General features: G+C 39.1%; 1 protein-coding gene across 1 annotated transcript in view; it reads left to right on the forward strand.

The window, feature by feature from the left end:
• Positions 1–24,910, forward strand: part of COG5 (component of oligomeric golgi complex 5) — a 430,205-nt gene that overhangs the window by 329,151 nt on the left and 76,144 nt on the right. Inside the window, exons 14-15 of the mRNA XM_089685182.1 lie at positions 2,028–2,127; positions 8,166–8,276. Of these exons, the coding sequence (XP_089541308.1) occupies positions 2,028–2,127; positions 8,166–8,276 (211 nt within the window). The remainder of the gene's footprint in view (positions 1–2,027; positions 2,128–8,165; positions 8,277–24,910) is intronic.

Consider the following 24,910-nt stretch of genomic DNA (forward strand, 5'->3'; position numbering starts at 1 on the left):
AGGAAAGATGGATTATGAAAAAATTCTGCAGATACGAGCTAAAAAGTGTATAATGCTAAAAATTGCATAAATCCATCATTTTTCCTGTTTAACCCACCTAAATGAACCCAGGGATATGACAGTTACATTAAACAACTTTCAAGGAAAAAAAAAAAAAAAAGACAGAATGTAATGAAGCATGCACAGTGTCAATACTAAGGCACTTCATGATCACTGAATTTCACACACTATCACAGAGAATATAATCCATCAACTGTACATAGAATTGTTATATTTTTGTGGTGTTAATTTTCTATAAGTTATAGCCATACATGAGTATAGATATGTAGAGTGACTGTCTTAAAAAAAAAAAAAAAAAATTTTTTGTAAGGTTTTGTTTTTTAGAATGCCTGCAAATCTTGTAATTATGTAATATATAATATATTTAGCATTTTTGGCAGTTTAGTTGCCAGCATTCCTGAAAAAATTGGGTGGACGCTTCCTCTGGTGAAAGAATGGTTCTGTATTTCACTCGCTTTGCCATAAAAACTTGTGTTTCCCCTTGTCTGTTGGTATATTCCTTGAGAGTCTAAGGACATGGGATCATTTGCAAGCATTCAAATTAAGTATACAATCATGTACTTCATAGTCTATCACAATAAAACAAATGTCTTTAGCATAGCTGTAAATTTTCAGGTCTTGGGAAGCCATTGCAATAATTTTCAGATCCTACAGCTCACGCTACCTTGGCACAGTAAGTGAGTTGTAGATACAATAATAAATAAAAGAGTAAATATTAAGTTTACCTTTAAATTGTGAATTTGGACTTGTTTTTTATGTGCAAACATTTTATTTAATCAACGTTTAGTGGCAAAATATACATTGGCATTGACTTTAAAAGGCTAAATACATTTTGCGTGTACTCTGTTCTGCCCTGCAGAATTTGTAAGCACTATAGAAATACAGGGGATAAAAAATAGATATCTCAAGCACCATATAATATTTTCTATTGTGATGAAGGTAGTGTTGGGTACTACATAGAAGATCTCTGTATTTATTCTCTTCTCTACACCCCTACTTATCACTCCCAACACAGGGCCTAAGAGAGTAGATAGGGGAGCAGGATGGTAGCTTAAATACTTTTTCTAAAAAGGGGCTAGGGGGATTGGAAAACAAGAATTACTCCCATTATTTTTAATGTAATATTTAAGTCAATAGTGGTGTTCTTATTATTAAGTAATTCTGGTTACATGGCATCCAGTAACCCCTCATACTATCATCATCATTTTCATCCTGGATCCTATCCACACTCTTAGGATCTGTGCTAGAAATAATAGTTAAGGGTGTTCAGAGGATGTATCTTGGGTGCAGATTACTATATAGAAATTAAAAAACCCTATTAGTGTATTGAAGGCAGCCACTTTCTTGTTGTGCATCTACAGAGACTTCCCCACCTCTTGGCCCCTCTCTCTAAGTCCACTTCCCAGGGGAGAGGCACTGTTCTCACCACGTCTGAGCACAGTCAGCCCCCTGCAAATTAATCACCATTTTTGCCTTTGCCAGTCCAATTGCAACCATTTTCCAAGACACATATGGGTTTATTTACTAAAGATGGAGAGTCCAAAATCAGACTCCCTTCTGCGTAGAAACCAATCAGCTTCCAGGTTTCATTGCCAAAGCTTCATTGAACAAGCTGAGGTTAGAAGCTGATTGGTTTCTATGCAGAAGGGAGTCTGATTTTGGACTCTCCAGCTTTAGTAAATAAACCCCATAGTTTCCTCTCCTCACCCTGTTCTGCTGGGGGCAATGCAAAGAACAGTATGATCAAATTACAGCTGCTATTGATAGCTACATTTGCTCGTCAACATAGTTTTTGTATTGTCTTATTACACTAAGTCATGGTATCATGTATGGATTTCTTTGGATTTCTTTATAAAAGGTGTGTATTTCAGACTTGTTTTTTGAAGAAATAATAAATAAAACATTTTCAACTTGGACTGTACTTCAATTAAAGGCCATTAATTTTAGTTATTACAACTTGTTTACAGTGAAATGAATGTGGCAGCTGTGGATCCGAACCTTTGCATTGCTGTCTCCAGAAATGTGGCCAAGACCATACAGCTTTATGGGGTCAAATCAGAACAACTTGTAAGTAACCTGTCTATCTTAATATGCTAACAGTTAAAAGTAAATCACAATGTTTAATCCTGATATTGGCAACTTTGTTTTTGACACTTGTAGTGTTAAATAATTACATTTTCTGTTAGGCAAAGGAAATGGTCCTAAACCAATCCTGCATAATGTATCTTCCAGCTTGGTGAAATATCTCTATGATTGACCCTGGGTGCTCAGTCTGTATTTTAGCAGGAATTGAAGGACATCTGAATATAAATCTATAACTTTAGAGAGTAAACTATTAGGCCCTCGTCTCCAATTATTTTGTAGATGGTTTGAAGTTAGCAATTTAGCCACAATATTTTATACTGTAGTGCCCTGAATAAGCATGTTGGTGCTTTACCCTAATCAAAAAGGGGGTTATTCCCTTATTTAAAGAAACAGCAAATTGATGGCAGAAAAAAGTCCAAGTCCAAGTGATCCATTGAGTCTGCACCATTTTAATATTTTTTTTTTTCTATCTTTGTCCCAAGCATGTTTGAATCCACTTACTGTTGACTAATTCACTACCTCTATTGTAAATCTATTCCAAGAATCAACTACTCTTTCAGTAAAATGATACTTTCTAGGATTAGTTTTAAACTGTCCTCCTTGTAGTTTGATGTCATGCCCCTTTGTTAGTTGTGTTGCTAGCATATTGAAAATACCGGCCTCCTGAATCTTATTCACACCCTTAATGTATTTAAAGGTTTCAGTTATGTTTCCTCTTTCCCTTCTTTTGTCCAAACTGTACATATTAAAGTAGACGTACAGGCTCATAATACCTGGGCTTAAACCTGCTACCACCCCTATTCTAAACTTTATACTAACTATCCTGTAAAGGAAAGATGTGTATACTTATCTAATCTAAGGGTGCTCTGGTCTGGTCACATGATTGGCTCCCAGCGCTGGATTCAGGGGAAAGGAGGCTCAGTGGACAACAAATGCCCCCTAGTAAGTCTATGGGTGACGACACCACCAAGGGACTGCAGCCGTTGTCACTGCTCTCTCCTCCCTCCTGAAGCCGGCCACTGAGGAGATCATGTAACTGGACCGAAGCACCTGTAATTTAGTTAGGGATACACATCTTTGCTTTACAAGTTAGCTAGTATAGAGCTTAGAATGGGGGTGGGAGCAGGTTTAAGCTTAGATAGTATTAGCCTGGAGTTCCACTTAAAGTTCTTGACGCTTTCCCTCATATGTTTTATCTCTCTGACATTTTACTGTTCTTGTTGCCTGTCCCTGGACTTTTTCAATCTCATCAATATCTTTTTGTAACTGAGGTCTCTAGAACTGGGCACAGTATTCTAAATGAGGTTTAACTAAATACCTATATGGATGAATCAGGATGTTTTTCTTCCTGCTGGTGATACACCCTAAAAATCTATTTGCTTTTCCCATTACTGGGCCACATTGTTTGCTTCATTTTGGAATCATCTAAAATAAGCACCTCAAAACCTTTTTCCTCTGTAGTTCTGGCCAACAGTAAACTCCAAGTATTGTCAGGGAATTCTTTTTCCCTAGGTCCATTATTGTATATTTAAATAGTTGAACTGCAGTTTTCACTGCTTTGACCAAGTTCCCATCATTGCCAACTCATGTTCATATACAGACACCTCCAGGGATATCAAATTATTGCATACCTTTGTATCAGCAGCAAAAAGGCATAACTTACCAATTTCTGCTGGCCTTTAAGCTGTACTGTTCTGATATTATTATGATATCTATCAGCCTGTCTTGTGTTAAGTGGATGTTTAGGCGTAGTAGCTGCTGGGACATTCTCTACTGGCTAGGTGGGGTTGTTGGCAGAAGTATAAACACATATCAGATATGGGTGAGAGAACTGGCCTGAATAGTTTTTTTTTAGATGCCAATGTCACTCTGAGGAAGAGGCAGGGCCTTGAAACATGTTAGTGGTGGTATCTGTGAGTTGAGACTGTTGCATGGAGGACGCTGTACAGCTGATTCAAGTGTTCCATCCTTGCAATGTGGATCATTGTTAGCATGGTTCATTCAGGCTGTTAGCACCTTTACTCTTCCCTGAATGCCGACTTTTACACTGGGAATGATTCAAGTTTGTATATTCTGATCCAGGGTGTTAATCTTGCTTTGTGATGACAACTCTCAGCTTTTTTTGAGTGCAGTTGTTTGTAACTGTTAATATATACAGTGCTGTTGCAGTACCATAAAAAGCAATTGAGATCTGAGAACGTGCTTTGCTGAATGCCTCACATGGTATTATGGAGGTCAAAGTGGAGTGAACAACTTGGGGTGGCAGGGTGGGGTTACAAGGAAAGCTATAGAAGACAGTGAGAAGAGATCTGAAGGAGAATGTAGAGTGTGTGGTGGGTGAGGTTACCCAATAAAGTGGTGTATACAAGTAGAGAGCCACCTGATAAAAATTGTAAATGGAAGTGACTAAGGTGCCAGAGCATTATTTTAGACTTTGGGGAACTGCTAGAGAAGATAGTGTGGAAAGGAAGAGAGCTGCCACATAAATAGTGTAGATGGTGGGGGGGGGGGGAGGAGCTCACCAATAAATGGTGGAGGTTGAGCTGTTAGAGGACATAGAGTAGATGGTGAGGGGATACATTCCATATTCTACTACCTCAGTGCTTCTTGGGCTTATCTGCATCAGACATCTGATTTACAGATTGCAAGGCTGCCACCTGGTTTTAAAATAGCACATTTATGAAGTTTACCAGATGAAAATTCAGGCCTCAGGTTCTCAAAGTGGATCTATGGACCCTCTCAGGTCTCTTCTGTAAACCTGTATTTAAAGGAGAAGTACAGCCAAAGCTCTTTTGGCTGTACTTCTATGGACCACAGGGGTGCAGTTCGTTCTGCAGTCCCCTGACCCATGTACAGCTGACAACAGGCTGAAGTCACAGAGCCGGTCCAGGCTGGGGAAGGATCGTGATCATATGGTCAGGATCCACCCTAGAGTCTGGAGCGGCACCTGGCTCAGCCTTTCAGAGATCCACTGAGAGCCTGAACCAACCACTCCCTCCCCTCCACCACAGCCCAGTGCTCCAGTGAGAGTTGGGGGGGGGGGGCAAGAACAGAGCATTAACTTACAGTCACTGCTCTCTGATCTCTGATCACAGCGGCTGTGAGAACTCAGTGGTCATGTGATTGCTGAGTTCTCACCTTTAAAGGGGGGGACAGATGCAGCAACGGACCAATGCTGCATCCACCTAGGTAAGTATATATGTGTGTATATGTGTATATATATATATATATATATATATATATATATATATATATATATATATATATATATTTTTTTTTTTTTTTTACGTTTCCCATACTTCTCTTTTGATCATTGGCCTGTTAGCATTTTCTTTGCTGTGTTGCCCACCCTTTCTCTTTATTGCGTGGGGACATCCCTACGTTCCTAAATACTTCCTGCATCCTGTAATGAAGGTAGGATTTTTGTCTTATCTTTAAATTCCTTTTTTGAAACACATTACAGGACACAGGTCCCACCCCTCTGTTCTTATGATTCATTCCAAGTATTGCTTGTTGAAAAAACTAAAGACATGCAGGGATGTCCTAACACACTTACTTTGGCAGTGTCCAATCATCTGGAAGTGACAGCAGAACCTTACATTCATGAATAATTACTGTGTCATGTAATTTACTGTAGGAAAATGATTTTACAGGTAAGACAAAAATCCTATTTTGGTATGCAATAAAACCTGCCATGACTGAACCTACATTTTTAAACTTTACTGGCTTAACTGTTTTAAGGATTACACATCTTTGACATTGCTAAAGAGGATTAAACAAGTAGCAAATTCTCAAGTTAAGCTGTCTAATTGGCTACATAGGAAAGCATTAGTGTCCTGAGACTCTGAGAAAATATAATCACGACATTTGCATACATTTTCTACTAGAATTTTTAGGTTTCAGCAATATCCATTATATACAGCTGTATTGGTCATTATATAGCATATTTGGGACATATGTGTACCCATTTTGTGATTTGCAATGCTAGTATAAAATAATTTGTTTTTCCAAGTAATTGTAAGCTTTCTGCAGCTAGTTCAGGATCTTTCCCCTTAATATTAATAAAATAAAACAATCCATTCACTTTGCCTGTACTGTGGTTAAGGTATGTAAGCTGTGGTGGGTTTGGCAGGCAAGCATGACAAATAGATCTCTTATTGCCAGTATGAGACCTGCTTGTCTATGGGCAAGATGATTCCTGATTGCTGTGGATAATCAACATGATGAGTGATTTAGGCTTACTCCATTTCCCATTAGGAATACCTCAAATATTAAAGTGATTAAAGACTTTTTTGTTCATTATAATAAAAAAAAATCACAGTTTCCTTCTCTTCGCAAGCTGTGTGCTATGGGGGAACCCATGAGGGCACATTCCTGAGCCAGGCTGTGTACGTCCATAGACACACACAGTGCCGACAAACTACGCCTCTGCTCCTACGCAACAGGAGTTTGACTGACAGCAGCAGGAGCCTATGGCACCTGCAGCTCTCAGAGTGTACTTTGAAAGCAGGAATAGAGAGGAGCAGTGCTGCAGCCAGGCTAGAGCTAGATTATTGACAGGATTCAGGTAAGGTTTTACAGACGAGAAGGCTAGAACAAGTAGTGAAGGTGTTTTACTCTAATGCAGGGTGCATTAAAGTTAAAAAAAAGTTTCAGTTTAGAACCATGTTATCGTGTAGCTCAGCAAAGTACTACAGAATAGAAATAATCTTTAACAAACACAGGTTGCCTGAATTATTAGAAAAAATATATGTAATGTATTTTTTTATTTATTTATAGATAGAGTAAGTAAAAAGGTTAAAACACCTTTGAGACTATTCTGTGCTGCTTCTGTTTTGTTGGGGATATTTTTCTCCACTTTCTGTCCTGGAAAAACAGGAAATGAGGGGAAATCTGAGAGGAAATTGATGGCAGTTCCTAACAGAGACAGCTGTTACTGGAACATTTGTCTTCATTGGATGATTTTTATTGATTTCTTGCTGTGGTGAGAACTCTAAAATTTGCGATTTCTTTTCACTTTGCCTTGGTAAAATGGTCCCTAGGGCATTTTTACCAAGACAAAATGAGGGGTGAATTTCCCCATCAGAAACACAAACAATAAACACTTGGCAGGCGGTCTAACTCTTCTCCACTATAAAAAAAAACAGATGGTCTGAACAGTTTTGACCACACTTGGAAGAGCTTAACATGTGTCTTCTGTAAGAGAATTTCTTTTTCATTCCTTGTTTGGTCAGTTAAATTACATCTGTAGAGAAACCCACTGGCTAGATTGTTTTCTCTAACTGATGCCACTGAAACAAGGGGAATTTCTCCAACAGAGACAATTGGCAGTTTCTTCCTTTCTTTTTTTTTTGTAGAGTAAGGAATGGTCTGGGTCATTGGAGAGATTCACCCTCACTTCCTGTTCCGGTGTACACTCTTGAGACATGGCCTGGTATCCATAACCAGGACAGAAAGTGAATATCCTTCCTGCACTAGCAAAAATATATGCAGATATTTGCCTACAATTGCATGTTAAATGTTAGATGACCTTTCAGCTGATTTATTAAGAAAAGTAAAAGAATATTATGTTTTCTCTGGTTGGTGGCTAAATGATTTTGATGAATATATAATGGATAAATTATAAAATATTGTACACAAAATAAGAGCAAAGCCATTTTGCATACTGCTGCATTTTGATGATTTTCTTAAGCATTAATTAATGTCTTTGAAATAAATATTCCTCATGGACTAAGCCTACTTCTTTCTTGCTAACTTATGCCACTATGATTAAAATTTTGTTTTATTAGTTGTGGTTTAAACTCAGAGTGAGTCAGCTTTCATGCAGATACTTATACATTTTTATTGTTAAATGTTTGGCCTTTTTTTTGTTTTGTGTTTGTTTAAAGGGAGAAATGGGCATCATCTTACAACATTTCAGAAAACTAAAACATGAGCAATTTCTAGCTGCTTGTGATTTTTGTTTCAGTCATGGAGTGCTGAATCATGGGTGGTTCTCTGTTTTTTGTTTTATTTTTTAGCTGTCCACACAAGGAGAAGCAAGTCAGGTGATAGGTCCACTTACAGAAGGGCAAAGAAGAAATGTGGCAGTAGTGAATTCACTGTACAGGCTACACCAGACAGTGCACAAGGTAAGTCATCAGCCAAGCCATGTTTAATTTTCTATCACCCCTATTTGCATCCAATTTATGTCCATTAGAAGACACCGAACACAATTGTAGCTCCTGGACTAGCCTCTTAGTCTCTAAATTGCAGAAATTGGAAATACAGTATATATATATATATATATATATATATATACACACACACACTACAGACTGTGCATGTAAACATGTATGTATGTCTAAAAAAATTTAAACGTAATGTATTTTAACAATTTGTATGTACCTTAATTTTTTCAAGCCTGCATGTAGTCACATTGTCATAGCCGACATAGTGTTCAGATGATTGAGAACTGTTCTGATTTGTTCTCAATTGTCACTGGAGACCAGAGCTGTCAGTGACAGCCAGGATCGAGTTAAGACAGGGCAGCAGTATTGTGTGCCTGGGAAATACAAATCAGTGTATGCATGTGAAGAGGGACAGAGAGGGCGGGGAATTGGTTCTGTAGTCCGTCAAGCAGGATGATAGGAGCCCACTGTATTTCTGTCAGATAAACAAGTGTTTGAAAAGGGAAACAAATGGAGAAGTATTCATGGAATGCAAGTGGATTTTTTTAAAGTTTTACATAGAAATAAAATTCAAGGTACCAAAGCACAGGTAAATGTGTTAGGGAATGTTAATTTACATATTACAGTTGGTATGGGAGGGCTTCCAAGTAGGTATAACCTATCAAGCTTTGCTAGGTGCTATAGGTATTGTCCAGTGATCAGCTCTTTCTCCTTTGGCATAGAAATGCAGTATAGCTTGAAAATATCATGGGGAGATAATTTCTTCTTCAACCCAAATACTATTTTGCCATTTGGTTTTTTTTGGCTGCTCTAGTCTTTGGAGCCACTTTTAAGACACATCTTTTCATAGTCTGAAGGTAAAAAACCTTCAGCCTTTAGAACCACTTTAAAAAATGTCAGTCTATTTTTTCACAAGATAATAGTGTAACTGTGTATCAAACCCATATTTTCCATAAAAAATACATTTAAATTAATTTTATTGCAGGCAAACACATTCTCCAAATTTCCTTTAAATATAAGACAAGAATGAGTTGGGTAAATACTGTAGGTACCAGATTTGTCTAGTCTTAAAATTGTGTATGTACTGTATGTGAAATGAAAATAAAGAATGATTCTCAAAATTGTCCATAGGTGGTGTCTTAAAAACCATTACAGCTTCAAAAATTTAGAGTTATTCATAAGCACTGACCCTAGAATTATTTCTTTTACTATGGCTATTTCTTCTACTAAGACGTGTCATTGTCATTTTCTTACATGTGTGTTTTGATAGATTTTATTTTTTTAAAACTTTATTACTATCACATAGGGGGTTGAAACCCCCCTATGTGGTACACTTTCTCTGACATTTCCTCTTTATGGAGCTATTAGGGATCTTTAGCTGCAAAAGCTGCGAGAGAGTGCAATGCACATGTGCCTGTTTGGAATGCGGAAGTGCACTTGCTCCTGGAATGTTGGGAGTGACCTCCTATTAGTCAGTGTTTGAATTTGAGTGTGTGTTTGGAGGGGTTGATCATCTTATGGCAAGTTTTTCCGGCAGACTTTGGAGGGTGTCCCTCATGGCCTAATTGTAAGATTTTTAATCCCCTGGCGCCTCCCAGCCCTTTAAGGGTTTCAGAAGCCAGGAGGCATGGCGGGGTTTAAGGGTCACATGACCGCCATGATTCGCTGTCACAGCGGTCACATGATCGGGAAAGATCCCAATCGAAAGAGGAGATCGGGACCTTTCCATGAGTACAGGACATGTGTGCTGGGAGCACGCAGGGCGCGCACTCTCAGCACATATGTTTTTCTTAATTGCACGCAAATGTGCGGCCACTTGGTGTCAAGGCCCAGATGCCGGGAGGCCGTACATTTGCCTGTGGCCGGTGCAAAGAGGTTAAATTATGGACAACATTTCAGTACTGCACAGTGTTTTTTACATACTGGAATCAATAGACTGCATAGTCTATTTTCTTAAAAAGATGAGCTTAGCCTTGAATAAATAGTAGTCTGAGCCTACCTTATAAAAATGATTAAATTAATTAGGTTTTTCTTAACAACCAGATACTATTGGGGTAATGTACACTTTGGTCAGGAGCGTATAAAAACAGTATAACATGTAATGTGCAATGATTAGAAGTATGCCATCTGCAGCTAACCATCTTCCAACACTGATCACCTTTGCGACCCTCTTCCAACACTGTTCAATTCTGTTTTCTCTGCAACATCTTCCAATACTGCTTACCTCTGTACCCGCTGCAACCCTCTTTCAACACTGTTCACTTCTGCATCCCCTGCCACCCTCTTCCAACACTGCTCATTTCTACAACCCTTGTAACCGTCTTCCAACACTCCTCACCTCTGCAACCCTCTTCCAATACCTTTCAGTCTTGCATCCCCCACAACTCTTTCAACACTGTTCACCCATGCAACCTCTGCAACCCTCATTTAAAGGATAAGGTCACCTTTGGAACATATTATGAGGTATGGGCAGACTGCTGTACTAAGTGTCTGCAGGAGCCTGGCATTGCATCCGTGATCTGCTGATCAACGATGCAGTGCCTTACAGGCTGCAGAATAATAAAAAAAATAAATGTGCAATTTTTTTAACCTGCAAAAAGATGTTCATTTATTTATTTTTTCATAACAGGTGAACTTATTGTTTAACACTGCTCACACCTGCAATTCTTTTCCAGCACTCTTCACCTGTGCACCCCTCTATTGGGTGCAATTCAAAGTCTTGATTCCAAGCTTGCTGTGCATTGATAGCATGAGAATGAGGGGAGTAATTCCTTGGAGTTTTGGATGGAGAAAGGGGGAATTCTGTCATATACTAATAGTTACATTAAGGAGCACCACATCAAAAGGCTAAAAGGCCCTATGGTTCGTGATGGTAGCCTGGCTTATCTTCTACTTTATTTCAGACTTTACCATTATCTCACTATCAATAATCTGCATGTGGTTTTGTAGCTTTCCACTGTGTTTGTAAGTTATATACAGTATTTTCCAAAAGCGTTGCTTATATTGCAGAGATGCAGAATTCTTACAGATAGTTGGCACATCAATAAAGAAAGACTCTGGTATATGTAAAAGATCTTCTACTGTTTCTTTTCTAGATCTCTAAATATAACCTATTAGCATTTTTGTCAGTTTCTGAACCTGTGCAGCCTTCTAATATGGAAATGATCTGCTCACCTAAACACGGTTGTCTGTTCCTATCCTGCTTATAGAAGCACTCCATAAAACACTATTTGTATCAAAACTGACCATACATTATTGCATTTTTTAGAAAAAAAGGTTTCCTTTTCTGCTTTGCTATGTTATTTTGAATCACTTTGATTTTCCTATGATTCACAAAGAGTGAGGGGAGTCTGCAAAAATATAGTTTACAGTGGTTTGTCAACCTAGAAAGACTGAACTGAACATCTGAAGTGCATCTTTGAAACCTTTGTAGTTTCAAATTTGGAAAACCTTTTGACTGTTACACTTAAAATCCATCTAAAACATAAATGTTTTTCAGACATGAATATACAGTGCATTGTATATTATTGAATACATTTACAACAAGTTAAAATAAATTTAAATGCATATTGACCCGCACTTCATTTACTCTTGTCTGTCTTTATAGATCTCTTTATACTAAATTAAACAAAATGTATTTGCCAAGAGTGTGAGAGATCCATTTTATGTAGTTTCAATTTCAGGAAGAAAAATAAACCTTTCTACTTTAATGGGTCACAATTTGTGGAATGTCCAGTCCTGAATTCTTACTATTGTATTCCTTTGAATTAGCAATATTTCTTGACCTTCCTTACTATATAGCGAAAAGACACAATTATCAAAAGGATAAATATTTACTAGAGGAAATCCACCAGCTTGTGGCTACAAGTCCCTTGTTGGACTGAAAAGAAAAAAAAGCACACAAAAGTGTGCTCATTCTAGATTAGGTAAGGTTGGGAATATTACAATCACAACCAAAAGAAGTGTCTCAGTTGGTAGTATGTCCATGAGAGGAATACGGAAGATATGAAAAGGGTACAAAAGAGTAGTGAGGAGAGTATGATGAGAGGCAGTATGTGCAGAAGAAAAGGGCAGGTGGTTTGACTGCAGTTAGTGATTTATTTTAATAACAAACATGTCATACTTACCAGCTCTGTGCAATGATTTTCCACAGAGCAGCTCCAATCCTCCTCTTCTGGGATCCCCCACCAGCACTCCTGGTTCCACCTCCTCGGCTAGTGCACCCATAGGATATTAATGCAGGCTTGATCCTGAGCTGCGCTACCTGCATCTATAAAGACAGACAGTGTGGCTTAGCCCCGCCCCCTGCTCCCTCTTCACAGGACTTGTCTGGCAGAAGCCAATGGCTACTGATGCTATCAATGTACCTTATGAGGAAGGAGAGGGCAGAGAGACCGCTGCTCTCAGGCATGATGCTGGATTGATATTCAGCCCCAGGTGAATATAAAGGGGGTAGTGTACTGCCATTTCTGTTGATGGCTTGTAGTTCTCAATGAACTGTAAGGGTGCTGGTGAGCGCATTTATTATTATTTTTTTTTTTTATAAAAGGTGAACTTAGTCTTTAATTTATTTTCTCCAGCAGTGCAAGAAAATCTATTGATTGTTAACACACTTCAGGTATCTGTGGCTTTTAAGCGAAAATAGGAGGTTACTGTATACTGTCTAGCATATGTGACAGAGGAAGGGCTTGACCTTCGGCTGCTCCAAATCTAAACCTAATTATGCAGCTTTTAGTAGTTGCTGCTGGAGAAAATGTAATTATACTGCTGATCTCACTGAAATGAAGTTGGTAAATTCAAGCCATATGAGCCTTATGATAAATGAGGTTCTTCTCCATGCTTTATTATCAATATAAATAAATGCAATCAAAAAAATGAGCATTTGCAACACTTATGTGCATGGTTTATTATATCTATTAACAAACATAATTTTGTTCCAGGAATCATGCTTAACCAATGCAGTGCCCACATTTTCTCAATGACTTTCAATACCTCTTGTGTAACTTACAAACAATAGAATGGCATTGTTCAAAATATACAAGTGATCGCTAAATACTTTGAAATTGCTTTCAGTAATATCTGGATAAACTGGGATTAGTGAAGTTATAACACATGGTTAGCAGGTCCAGACTTGTATCATAACACATCTTCAGCTAAATTGTTTTTGAAGGCTCTGATTCTGCTTTATTCTTCAATGAATGACTAATAAACCTAACATTTCAAATTACAATGTAAAAGAGCTAGCAATGGCCGTCACAAATATTTACTGTGATTTACATATTTTTTTTTCTATCTACATTACAAAAATGTTTTACCTAGCCTCACATTAATGCTAGGTTCACATCTGTGCGGGAATGTGTGTAATCACATGCTTTCCCACAGCCACACAAAAAACATGAAGCTGCACAGAAAACGCATAGGGGTGCCATTAACTCCTAATGACACCCGCAAGCACTAAAAAAAAGTGGTACAGTTTCTCTCACTTGGAAGCGCATGGTGCAAAACACTATGCGATTTATAAGTGGCTGCATGGAAACACAGGAACAGCAGCTCATTCAAATGTGGCCCGCAGAACCTGGCCTTGGGCCCCTTTGACACTGGTGGCATCCCCTCTAATTAATAGTGGATCTGTGAGCAGATCAGAGCCAAGCAGGAAGCATGTCATGTACATGTCCGCTCAGTCTATGCAAAGTGGACATGGGCAGACCCTGCTGAACTCTATGGGCAGCTGAGTGTAAACCAACTCCGCTATCCCTTTACATCTGGCCACCTCCAATCTGTTCTACAAAAACAGACTAGAACAGGATTGGACCCAGAGGTAGGCAGGTGTAAACAAAAACAGATCCATTTATACCTGCCAATCCATAGGATTGCATGGACCTTCTGATCAGGTCCGCCCGGAAAATGGACAGTCAGAACAGCCGTGTAAAAGTGGCCTAACACATTTATACACAGACACGACACATGAAAGAAAACGACCAACAAGGTACATATCAAGATAACCTTTTACCTCTCTTCTAGGAGCCGGCCTTTATTCTTTATTAACCTATTCTCTGCTTTTAACTACTGTCCAATATTTTCTTGCCCACTCTTCTGTTCCAACTTTGTCCTATCCATCCCTATTCCTCTCTAATTTAATATCCCTTTCTTATGTATGTTTCCACACTCCTACTACAATCCGCTCTGCTGTCCCCTCCTCTGCCCCCTGTATTCTGAACATCCACTTCCTTACCTCCTCAAATCCTCCTATATTGTATGATCCTAAAAATACTCTATAAATATTTAAACAGCTTCCCCAGCCAAGGTTATTAAAAGCTATTTCCTTGGTGCTTAATGCATATACACAGCTCAACTGTCTGCTAAAAAATTTCAAGCTATTGATGACTTGTACATTCATGGGTATAGAAATCAGCCTAAACTACCCATTTTTTATATTACAAGGAGTCTGCAGCATTTGGTGTGTGTTTCATTAGGAAATTTATAGAAGGATACAGGCAACAGTGTCCTATTTGGAACCAAAACTAATGCATAAATGGATATGTGCAAATGGCACTGCAATGCACCTCCCCCTTAATACTCCAATATCCTGTCAACGTATACCAATATGATTAGTGTTTTCATTAATATGGGAAGGTTCAATTCCACAATGTACTTTTCTCCTATAATGTGCAATACCTAAATCATATATCTAATAACAATGCATTAATAAATAATAATCCATAATAAAAGTTCAATAGTTCATAGTGCTTATGAGCTATAGTGAACATAATTTCTAAGAACATAAGTGATGAAAAAAGGTTGCTGCTTCCTAGCGTGCTCCCCCTATTCTACCGCATTCAACACAATATTTGACTCCTTTACCAAGTGGGTCAAATGCACTTTGATTGCTCAATCCTCCACTGTGTGGTAAGGCTCTGAGATGAATGATGATGTTAGGATGCTAAGTCCTTCCCAATCTTAGATGTGCAGATCTTTCTTCAAACGAGCCAGTAGCATGCATGCCAGAAAGAGGAAAACTTCCATAGTGTAAATTTTACACTGTTTATGTTTGTAAGTGCGATTTTGCTTTTTAATGTTCACAATAAATGGTTTTACACTGTACATTAAAAAGCAAAATCACACTTACAAACATAAAATAATGGGTGCTTTAAGTTGTACAAGGAATCGGAATGGCAACTGCGTTCCACCGCCGAGAACCGGACGTGATATAATTGGCTCCGCCCGGCACATTTCATCATCATGACATCATCAGGAGCAGCGCCATCTTACTCCACTTCCTTCCATATATACAAATTGGCAACCTGCTAACATTACTAACGGCTGCCATTTTCTAGAAGCTTTCTTTACCTCTACCTCTATACATGGAAATACTATCTTGCTGATTCCTTACAAGTACTGCAACCTGAACAAAACAAGAAACATCCCGAATAACCGCCGTAGTCTCAAAGTACTTGTATTTACCCTTGTGCGGCCATGATGTTACCTACAATAAAATGCATTCTATTCAAGGAAGCAAAAACCAAAAAACACAAATACCAGCAACCTCCCTTTTATATTGAATATCCTCTAATTGGCTATAAAAATTGTGAGTGTAGAAAAATTATATGCGATATACATTAAATAATATTCATAAAGGAATAATTCCATAAAAAAATGTAACCATAAAACTATGTGAATAAAACCCATAAAAATAACCATAAAATTAAATAAAGTAATGTCTGAAAGACTAATTCCACATTCAATGTTAATAATTGGATATAAAGCAGTTAAGGTCAATATCTATATTTAGGGCCTTTGGAATCATAGATTCCAAAGAATATATCAATTTAATTTCATTTTGGGACACCTGTATTTTAATGTTATTGCCCCTCCAATGTGGCTCAATCCTGTGGCTCAATCAATGCCATAAAAAATGAGTCCCCTGGGATCTTGCTGGTGGACCTCCCTAAAATATTTGGATAGGCTGTGTTGTTTATATCCCTTCTTGATATTGGTAATGTGTTCCCTAATTCTAGTGGAAAGTTTCCTTGTGGTCCTCCCCACATATTGGAGCTAACACGGACATTCGATCACATATGTTACATGGGTACTGGAGCATGTGATGAATTTTTCTATTTTCTATTCCTTTTCTTGTAACAGAGGATTGAAATTGTTATCTTCTCTGTTGTATTTGGCTAGTTTTACATGGTAGGCATTTTTGACATCTGTAAAACCCCTTTAAATTTTTAAACATCTTATTTCTCTTGGGAGGATTGATCACGCTTTGCACCAGATGATTTCTGAGGTTTGGGGCCTTTTTGTAAATTATTGGGTTTGTTGGGTATTAAGCTCACCAGAGTATTGTCACATTTCAAAATAGGTCAATGCCTTCTTATAATCTTCTATAACGATTTATATTGTCTATTAAAACCCGTAATAAATTCTAAATCAGATTGATTCTCTTCCAATACGTTTTCCCTCTTCATATCCCTTACATGTTTCAATGTAATTTCCAGGTTTTTTCATTATACCCTTTCTTTTTAAACCTGTTCACTAGAATATTTGCTTATTCATCTTAATCTTACAATTCCTCCTTATCCTCATTTAGCTGCCATTTAGGTATGTTGTTTATCCATCTTGGGTGATGACAGCTGGATGTTGTTATATAACCATTCCTATCCGTCTTCTTGAAAAAGGTCTTGGTGTATAGTGATTTTCCTTTTTTAAAAATTTCCAAATCCAGGTAGTTGATATTCTGGTTATTACAATTTCCTGAGAAGGAGATGTTATATCTGGTCTGATTGATTTCACAGAAAAATTGGGCCAGTGATTCCTCATTACTCTTCCACAAAATCATGATATCATCAATATATAATTTGTAAAATTTAAATTCTCGTTGTACTTTGGTGTGTATCTCCTCCTCCTCCCACTTGAAGAGGTTTGCGACGCTGGGAGCATATTTAGCTCCCATAGCAACGCCTTTAGTTTGTACGTAGTATTCTCCCTTACCCTCCAGAATGAACTCTATTTGTTCTAATTTTAAGTTTGTTTGTCCATGTAGAGCCCATTCTACTCCATTTAGCCCATCCTTCTGTATTATATTTATGTACAATGAATTCACATCTGTGGTTACCAGAAGGCAATCCTCTGTATCCTCCAAATTTTCCACCATGTTAATTAGTTTTTTGCTGTCCCTCAGGTATGATCGCCTATGATTTAGGTATTGCACATTGTTTGTTTGCACGTTATAGGAGGAAGATACGTTGTGGAATTGAACCTTCCCTTGTTAATGAAAACACTAATCATATTGGTATAAGTGGATGAGATATTGGAGTATTAAGGGGGAGGTGCATCTTAGTACCAATTGCACATATCAATTTATGCACTAGTTTTGGTTCCATATATATGGTTTACATATAGTTTCAGGGATATTGCTCATTTGCTCTTTTTCACTTGATTGCAGTAAGGGGCAGCGCTTCACCATTGATTTTAGCAGTGTATTTTTTAGAATTAAGGTTATCTGAAATACATCCAGCTCTGATGCTGCATTCACTTTTATATCTAGCTATATTTTTATACAGCATTTTTAAAACTTTTTTAGGTTTGGCACTCACCAGCCTCCTAACAACTAGTGACTGTGAGCAAGAGGATTGAGTCATCGGTTGTTAAGGAGTCGGCGCCCGGCAGCATCCTAACAGCGATGAATCATCCCTGCTGTCAGCATGTATTCCCCTCTGACAGCAGAATGTAAAACAAAGCACTGGCATAAAAAAAAAAAAACCCAGCATGGCCCCCCCCCCCCCCCGCGATGCACACTAGGCCCTCCATGTCTGGTATGGATTTTAAAGAGCCCCCCCAAATCCATACCAAGCCCTTAGGTCTGCTGTGGGGTTTAAGGGAAATCCCACACAAAAAAAGCATGCAGGCCAAGAAGGGGGAGGGTGAGTGCCCTTTTCCCACCCCTCACCGCCCCGAACCATATCAGGCCATTTGCCCTCAACATAGGGGGGTACTTTACCATTGACAAAGCACCTTGTCCTCATGTTTGAGGTTGTTGTGGAGGTGTGGGGGGTAGTTTATCGGAATCTGGAAGCCCCTTTAACAAGGACCCCCCTTTCAAGTGAGTTAGTATGGTGAACCATCTTCATAGAGAATAATTTTTTCTTCCTGAGTGTTTTGGAGCTGCAAGCTGCAAAACTCTCCATGTGAATTGGGCCTTAGGGATCTTTGGTAGATAGGTTGAAATATTCAGATACAGTATGCTTTGGCAGAGGTGTTGACATAGGTAGCATTAGTATGATAAATATTTGTTGCAGTTCTCTATAAACACAAGTCCTGTATGAAAAGATATTAGTGCAGGCTTGGTAATTATATGTCTTTTATGTCGACTTGCAGCTTTCTGGTTGATGATTGTGAATATTTAATTTTCTGTTAAATGTGTGTTGTCTTTTTTGTAATGTACAAGCTGCCATTATGATCAATATCAAAATGTTTAATACAATTGTGTGTGAGAGCAAAGACATTGATTGAAACATCTTCTTTTATTATTTATGACGTGATCAGCCATAGAATGTGAAAATGAATAGGCTTTAGTATTCACTACTGCTAACAAAGATGTTCATTACATACAATAACTGACTAGGCATTCTCAATGAACCAATCTGCTGATCTAGGATTTGCAGTAAAAATGGAGGAACATCCTCTATTCAAGCTGCATTAGCAAGCCCATTGAATAAAAAGAGCAAGCAGCAAAGCACTAAGTGTAAGCCTGTACTAAGTGTAGCCTGTGGCAACTACTATTATGTACTCCACTGAAATCAGACCTATACAATGTAGATTCATATTGGTTGCCATAGGTGTTTGCATTTGTTTGAATCACTAAGGATTGCTCTTTATACGATTTCATACTACAATCACTACTTTAAGATCCTAAAATTCACATTTGTAATCTTCATTTACGTCTGTAAATATAAATACAGTAGAGACTGCAGGGTTATTCATTTCACTTGTGTTTTACTTATTTCAAACTATATTGCACATAAGCACTGAATGCACTCTTCATAACACTGTCTTTGGACTCTTTGCATATGATAGTTTTTCTGTATTCTTTCTGGTATACAACCTTTTCATTAACATAATTGCCTATTTTGTTGGTGAGTTTTATTACTGTTTTCATGAAACAATATCGGATTTCAATCATCTTTGTACTCTGCATCCTTTTTTTGTGATATCCTTTTTGTATTCTGTGTATTTAGTGTTATAATGGAAAACTTCTAAAAAAAAAAAAGCATAAAAAATTTAGGTGTGTGAATGGGAGTAGTTCACATAGGTGTTTTGCGCTAATATGTCCTGGTTTTCATAGGGAAAAAAATGTAGAGCATGCCCTACGTTTTTCAGCACACCACAATGCAAAACAGTGTGAACACAGTGCAATGTACATCAACATACAGGAAACACAGCAGGCCAGAACTACCGTATTTTCCGGCGTATAAGACGACTGGGCGTATAAGACGACCCCCCTACTTTTCCTGTTAAAATATAGGGTTTGGGCTATACTCGCCGTATAAGACTACCCCCCTCTACCAACCAATCACGGCAAGCGATGTACCAGTATTTTCTGTGCACACTGCATACAAAGCCTGCTTGGATTGGGTTGGTCAGCTCTCCCTGCCTGCCCAGCCCTCCCTGTCTCCAAGATGATCTGAGAACTGCCACAGTTATTAATATATAATAATTAATGTTAATTACCGTATTTCCTAAAGGGGTCAAGAACTGCAAGGTACTGCCTAGCTGACGCTTCTGCACATGTCTTCAGCAGCAGTAGACGATCGCTGATCACCATTCCTCACAGAACTGCATGAGACGTCGGATACAGACGTTCAGTGCTCGATTGAGCTTGACTGAAACTGTGATATGCAGAGAAGGCATACACATCGGGTAGCGGCAAGAAGACGCTTCTGCACATGTCACAGTTTCAGTCAAGCTCAATCGAGCACTGAACGGCTGCATCCGACGTCTCATGCAGTTCTGCGAGGAATGGTGATCAGCGATCGTCTACTGCTGCCGAAGACATGCGCAGAAGCGTCAGCTCGGAAGTACAGGTAAGGTTTCAGCACAACACCCGGCGTATAAGACGACCCCCGACTTTGTAGAAGATTTCCAGGGGTTAAAAAGTCGTCTTATACGCCGGAAAATACGGTAGTTTTGCTCTTCTTACATGCCATGGACCCAGTTCCAATAAGTGAGATGGGCTAAAACGCAATGCACATCAACGCAGCATGCCATCACACATAAATGTAGCTGTGCTGAGCATGAACATTACGGTGTGAATGGACCCTAAAGGAACTTGCAATTTTTGAGGTATTGTTTACATATTAATTTAGAGTCTTTTTTTTTATAGTGGGATCTCAGAGCTCAAAGAACATTATATGGTAATCAGGGGTGGCTCGACAATTTTTTGGGGATGATCTGCAGGTGCTAGCCGTATGGGTGGGGGAGCTAAAGGCGGTGCACGCCACCCGCTACGCACTTGTGAGCATGCCCAAAGTGTAGGCAAGGTCAAAGGTAGGTGCAGCCTACAGTGAGTCACGGTCTATGGCTTGTAATCTGTCATTTAGTCATGTAGACTAAATAGGGCCTAGAGGTACACTGAATAGATTGTGGAATAAAAATAAGCCCCAGTGGGGCCAGCAATGAAAGCCCCTAGCAAATGGCAGGGCCAGCAATGATAATCCCTAGTAATTGTCAAGGCCAGCAATGCTAACCCTCACAATTGTCAGGGCCAGCAATAATAACCTCCAGCAAGGTGTCAGTGCAAGCAATAACCTCAAGCCAATGGTAGCAACAATCATTGGCTTCAGTGAGGTAGTTTAATTATAGAAAATGAACTGCAGCAGAAAAGTCAAAGGACAATCTAAAGTCTCGGTCACACACTGAAAGGTCCACAAGCCATTCTGTCTTGTGGTGACAGCACATCTCTTACAGACCATTTTCACTTTGCGACACAAGCAACTGCTCTTCTCATATCAGTCTTCTAATAGTGTACAGCCCTGAGCCCCAGCAGCCTGCTGGCATTATAGACTAGATGTCAGAAGCCACTGGACTACTCTGCAGACCACAGATACATTCCTGATTCCCCTTTGCCATTGCTTATTGGCTAGGAAAAGTTAAAGTGGCACGAAAAGGTATCCTTATTTTTCAAAAATAATCTTTCAGTTAAGAATACATACTTGAATAGAATATATTATTTAAACCAATGTTTTGTGTCACTTTAAATGCAGACTGTGACTATGGTGCATGGGTGTTGATAGGATTGTGAAAGGGCACCTAGGGACACACTTATAAAAAGTGCTCAGCATGCCATAGCAAGGGGTGGGCTTGACGAGATCAAACTTACCTATGGGGGTGGCTTAAGAGGAATTCTGTATACTGCACATATATCACAGTCCTTGTACCCACAAATATGCCTTAATTACTGTGCTAGTCTAACAGACACACATAAACGTTGGCACAAGTGATCAATTTAAAGAAGGAAAATCTTCTATCATATATGCTTTTTTGGACACTGAGTATAAAGAGAGAGCGAACACTTTGTTTGATCCTTCATTAAAATAGATGGGAACTATTTTGCAACCAGCAACTGTTAAAACGATGAACACCTTGCTGCGTAGTTTGTAATTAGTAACTAAGCATATAAAATGCAGTGGTTAGGACTATATAGGCCAAAACAAAGTGTAAATAGTTGTCAGGACTGTGTAATGTATAGAGTATAAGCAGTCAGGACTATGTAACAAACAGCATAGAATACGGAGTGAGTGATCAGTACTATCTAATGTACAACATAGCTTATATAATACAATGGTCAGGACTTTGCAACTTACAAACTACCATGTGTGGTGCAGCAGTCAGGACTACATAACATACAACATACAGACTATAGCAATCAGGACTGTGTGGTCAGTGTGCCCCCTTCGTTGTGCTGTACAACATAGTGTATAGAATGGTGATGTCAGACCTATGTAGCATGGGGTCAGGACTATGCACAACATTAGATGCTCAGTGTGCCCCCTTACATTTGTGGTCAGTGTTTCCTCTTGCATTGTTAGTCAGTGTACCCACTTACATTGGTGTTCTGTGATGGTTTATATTGGTGATCAGTGCTACCTCATACATCGGTTCTTGGTGTTCCCTCTTACATTCGTGATCAGTTCTAACTTTTACATCAATGATCTGTGCTCCCCCTTAGGTTAGTCATCAGTGCTCACTCTTACATTGTAGCCCTGCCCCCTTGTATTGGTAGTTATCATGTCCCCCTTTGCTAATGGGCAGTTTTCTTGATTACAAATATTACAGCATGCATGCTCCATTTCAACAGCTGTCCCTCTGTACACAATCGGCTACATACTTACCAGTGGCAGTGGAGGCAGTGAGCAGGCTCATAGGTGGATGAAAAGGCACACTCAACATGTGCTAGGAGAGCTGCCTGTTTACTGCAGGGGCACCTGTACACATGGGAGGGCTTGGGAACGCATCAGGAAGCCGATTCCGCCCATAGTTATTGTGACAGGAAGGGGACACAGGCAGCGAACTGTTGAACTCTTCCCCAAGGTGGCTGCTATTGGGGGTGCTATGGGCATGCTAAAGCAAACCCAAGCACCCCCTCCTAGCACCACCCCTAATGGTAGTAGACAGCACTGAATTCAGAACAGCCTAAAGTTGGTGAGAGAAAGCTCTTGTAAAGGACAAGATTGTTTTCGTGTGAGATTGGCCTGCTCTGCATTCCCTAGTAATCTACTTGGAAGGATGGTGACACCCAGGGATGTGGAAGGGTGACCACCAGGGATGTAGGAGATGGGGCCATGTAAGTAGAAATCTTTTTTGTACAAGTACTTGGACCTACTAAATGCTAGTGATATATTGGAGGGATGGGGTAACAAACAATATAAGTGGACCTTGCAGATTGACAGTTACATAGTTAGTCTGGCTGAAAAAAGACAAAAGTCCATCCAATTCAACCATAAAAAAAAAAGTTATAATCCTACACCCACAGTTGATCCAGAAGAAGGCAAAAAAAACCCCAGCAAAGCATGATCTAATTTGCTTCTGCAGGGGAAAAAATTCCTTTCTGGTCCCCCAAGAGGCAATCGGATATTCCCTGGTTCAACTTTACCTACAAATAGTAACCAGTTATTTTGTGTGTATCCAAGAAAGAATCCAGACCTTTTTTAAAGCAATCCACTGAGCTGGCCAAAACCAACTCTTGAGGGAGTCTATTCCACATTTTCACAGCTCTTACTGTGAAGAAACCTTTCCGTGTTTGGAGATTAAATTTCTTTTCTTACAGACGTAAAGACTGCCCCTTGTCCTCTGTGATGGCCTCAGGGTGAATAACTCTACACCAAGTTCACTATATGAACCACTGATGTATTTATACATGTTGATCATATCCCCCCTTAATCTTCTCTTCTCAAGAGAGAATAAATTCAGTTCCTCTAATCTTTCCTTATAGCTGAACTCCATGCGTCTTATCAGTTTGGTTGCCCTTCTCTGTACTTTCTCCAGTTCCCCAGTGTTCTTTTTGTGAATTGGTGCCGAAAACGGAACTGCATATTCCAGATGAGGATTTTGCTTGCTTTAGAAACCGCAGCTTGGCATTGCATGCCATTATTAAGCTTGTGATCTACCAGAACTTCCAGATCCTTCTCCACCATTGATTCCCCCAGTTGTACTCCCCCTAGTATGTATGATGCATGCATATTCTTAGCCCCCAAGTGCATAACCTTACATTCATCAACATTAAACCTCATTTGCCATATAGTTGCCCAATTAAACAGAGCATTGAGGTCAGTTTGTAAGTCAAAGACATCCTGTAAGGACATTATTCCACTGCACAATTTAGTGTAATGCACAGACTGAACTGGTATCTTTAATCCCAGACCCTATATCGTTTATAAATATATTAAAAAGTAAGGGTCCCAACACTGAACCTTGGGGTACACCACTGACAACCGTAGACCATTCAGAGTATGAATCATTAACCACTACTCTCTGGATACGATCTTTTAGCCAGTTTTCTATCCATTTACATACAGATTTTTCAAAGCCTGTAGACTTTACCTTACACATTAGCCATGTATGGGGAACTGTGTCCAACGCTTTTGCAAAATCCAAGTATACCACGTCCACCGCCACCCCTCTGTCCAAGGTTTTGCTCACCTCCTCATAAAAAGAAATCAGATTTGTTTGACAACTTCTGTCTTTCATGAATCCATGCTGTCTGTTGCTTAAAATATATTTTTCCAGCAAGAACTCATCTATGTGCTCTTTTATTAAACTCTCCAGTATCTTCCCAACTACAGAAGTTAAACTCACAGGTCTATAATTACTTGGTAAAGGTTTTGACCCTTTTTTAAATATTGGCACCACATTGGCCTTACGCCAGTCCAGTGGTACTATGCCAGTCATTAAAGAGTCCCTAAAAATTGGAAACAATGGCTGTGAAATAACAGAGCTCAATTCTTTAAGGACCTGTGGGTGTATGCCATCCGGTCCAGGTGCTTTATTCACCTTTATTTTGTCTAAATATTTTTGGATCATATCAATTGTGAGCCAATGTG

The sequence above is a fragment of the Staurois parvus genome, unplaced genomic scaffold (assembly GCF_062004578.1).
Source record: "Staurois parvus isolate SC_StPar_1 unplaced genomic scaffold, SC_StPar_1.0 ptg000019l, whole genome shotgun sequence".
NCBI lineage: Eukaryota > Metazoa > Chordata > Amphibia > Anura > Ranidae > Staurois > Staurois parvus.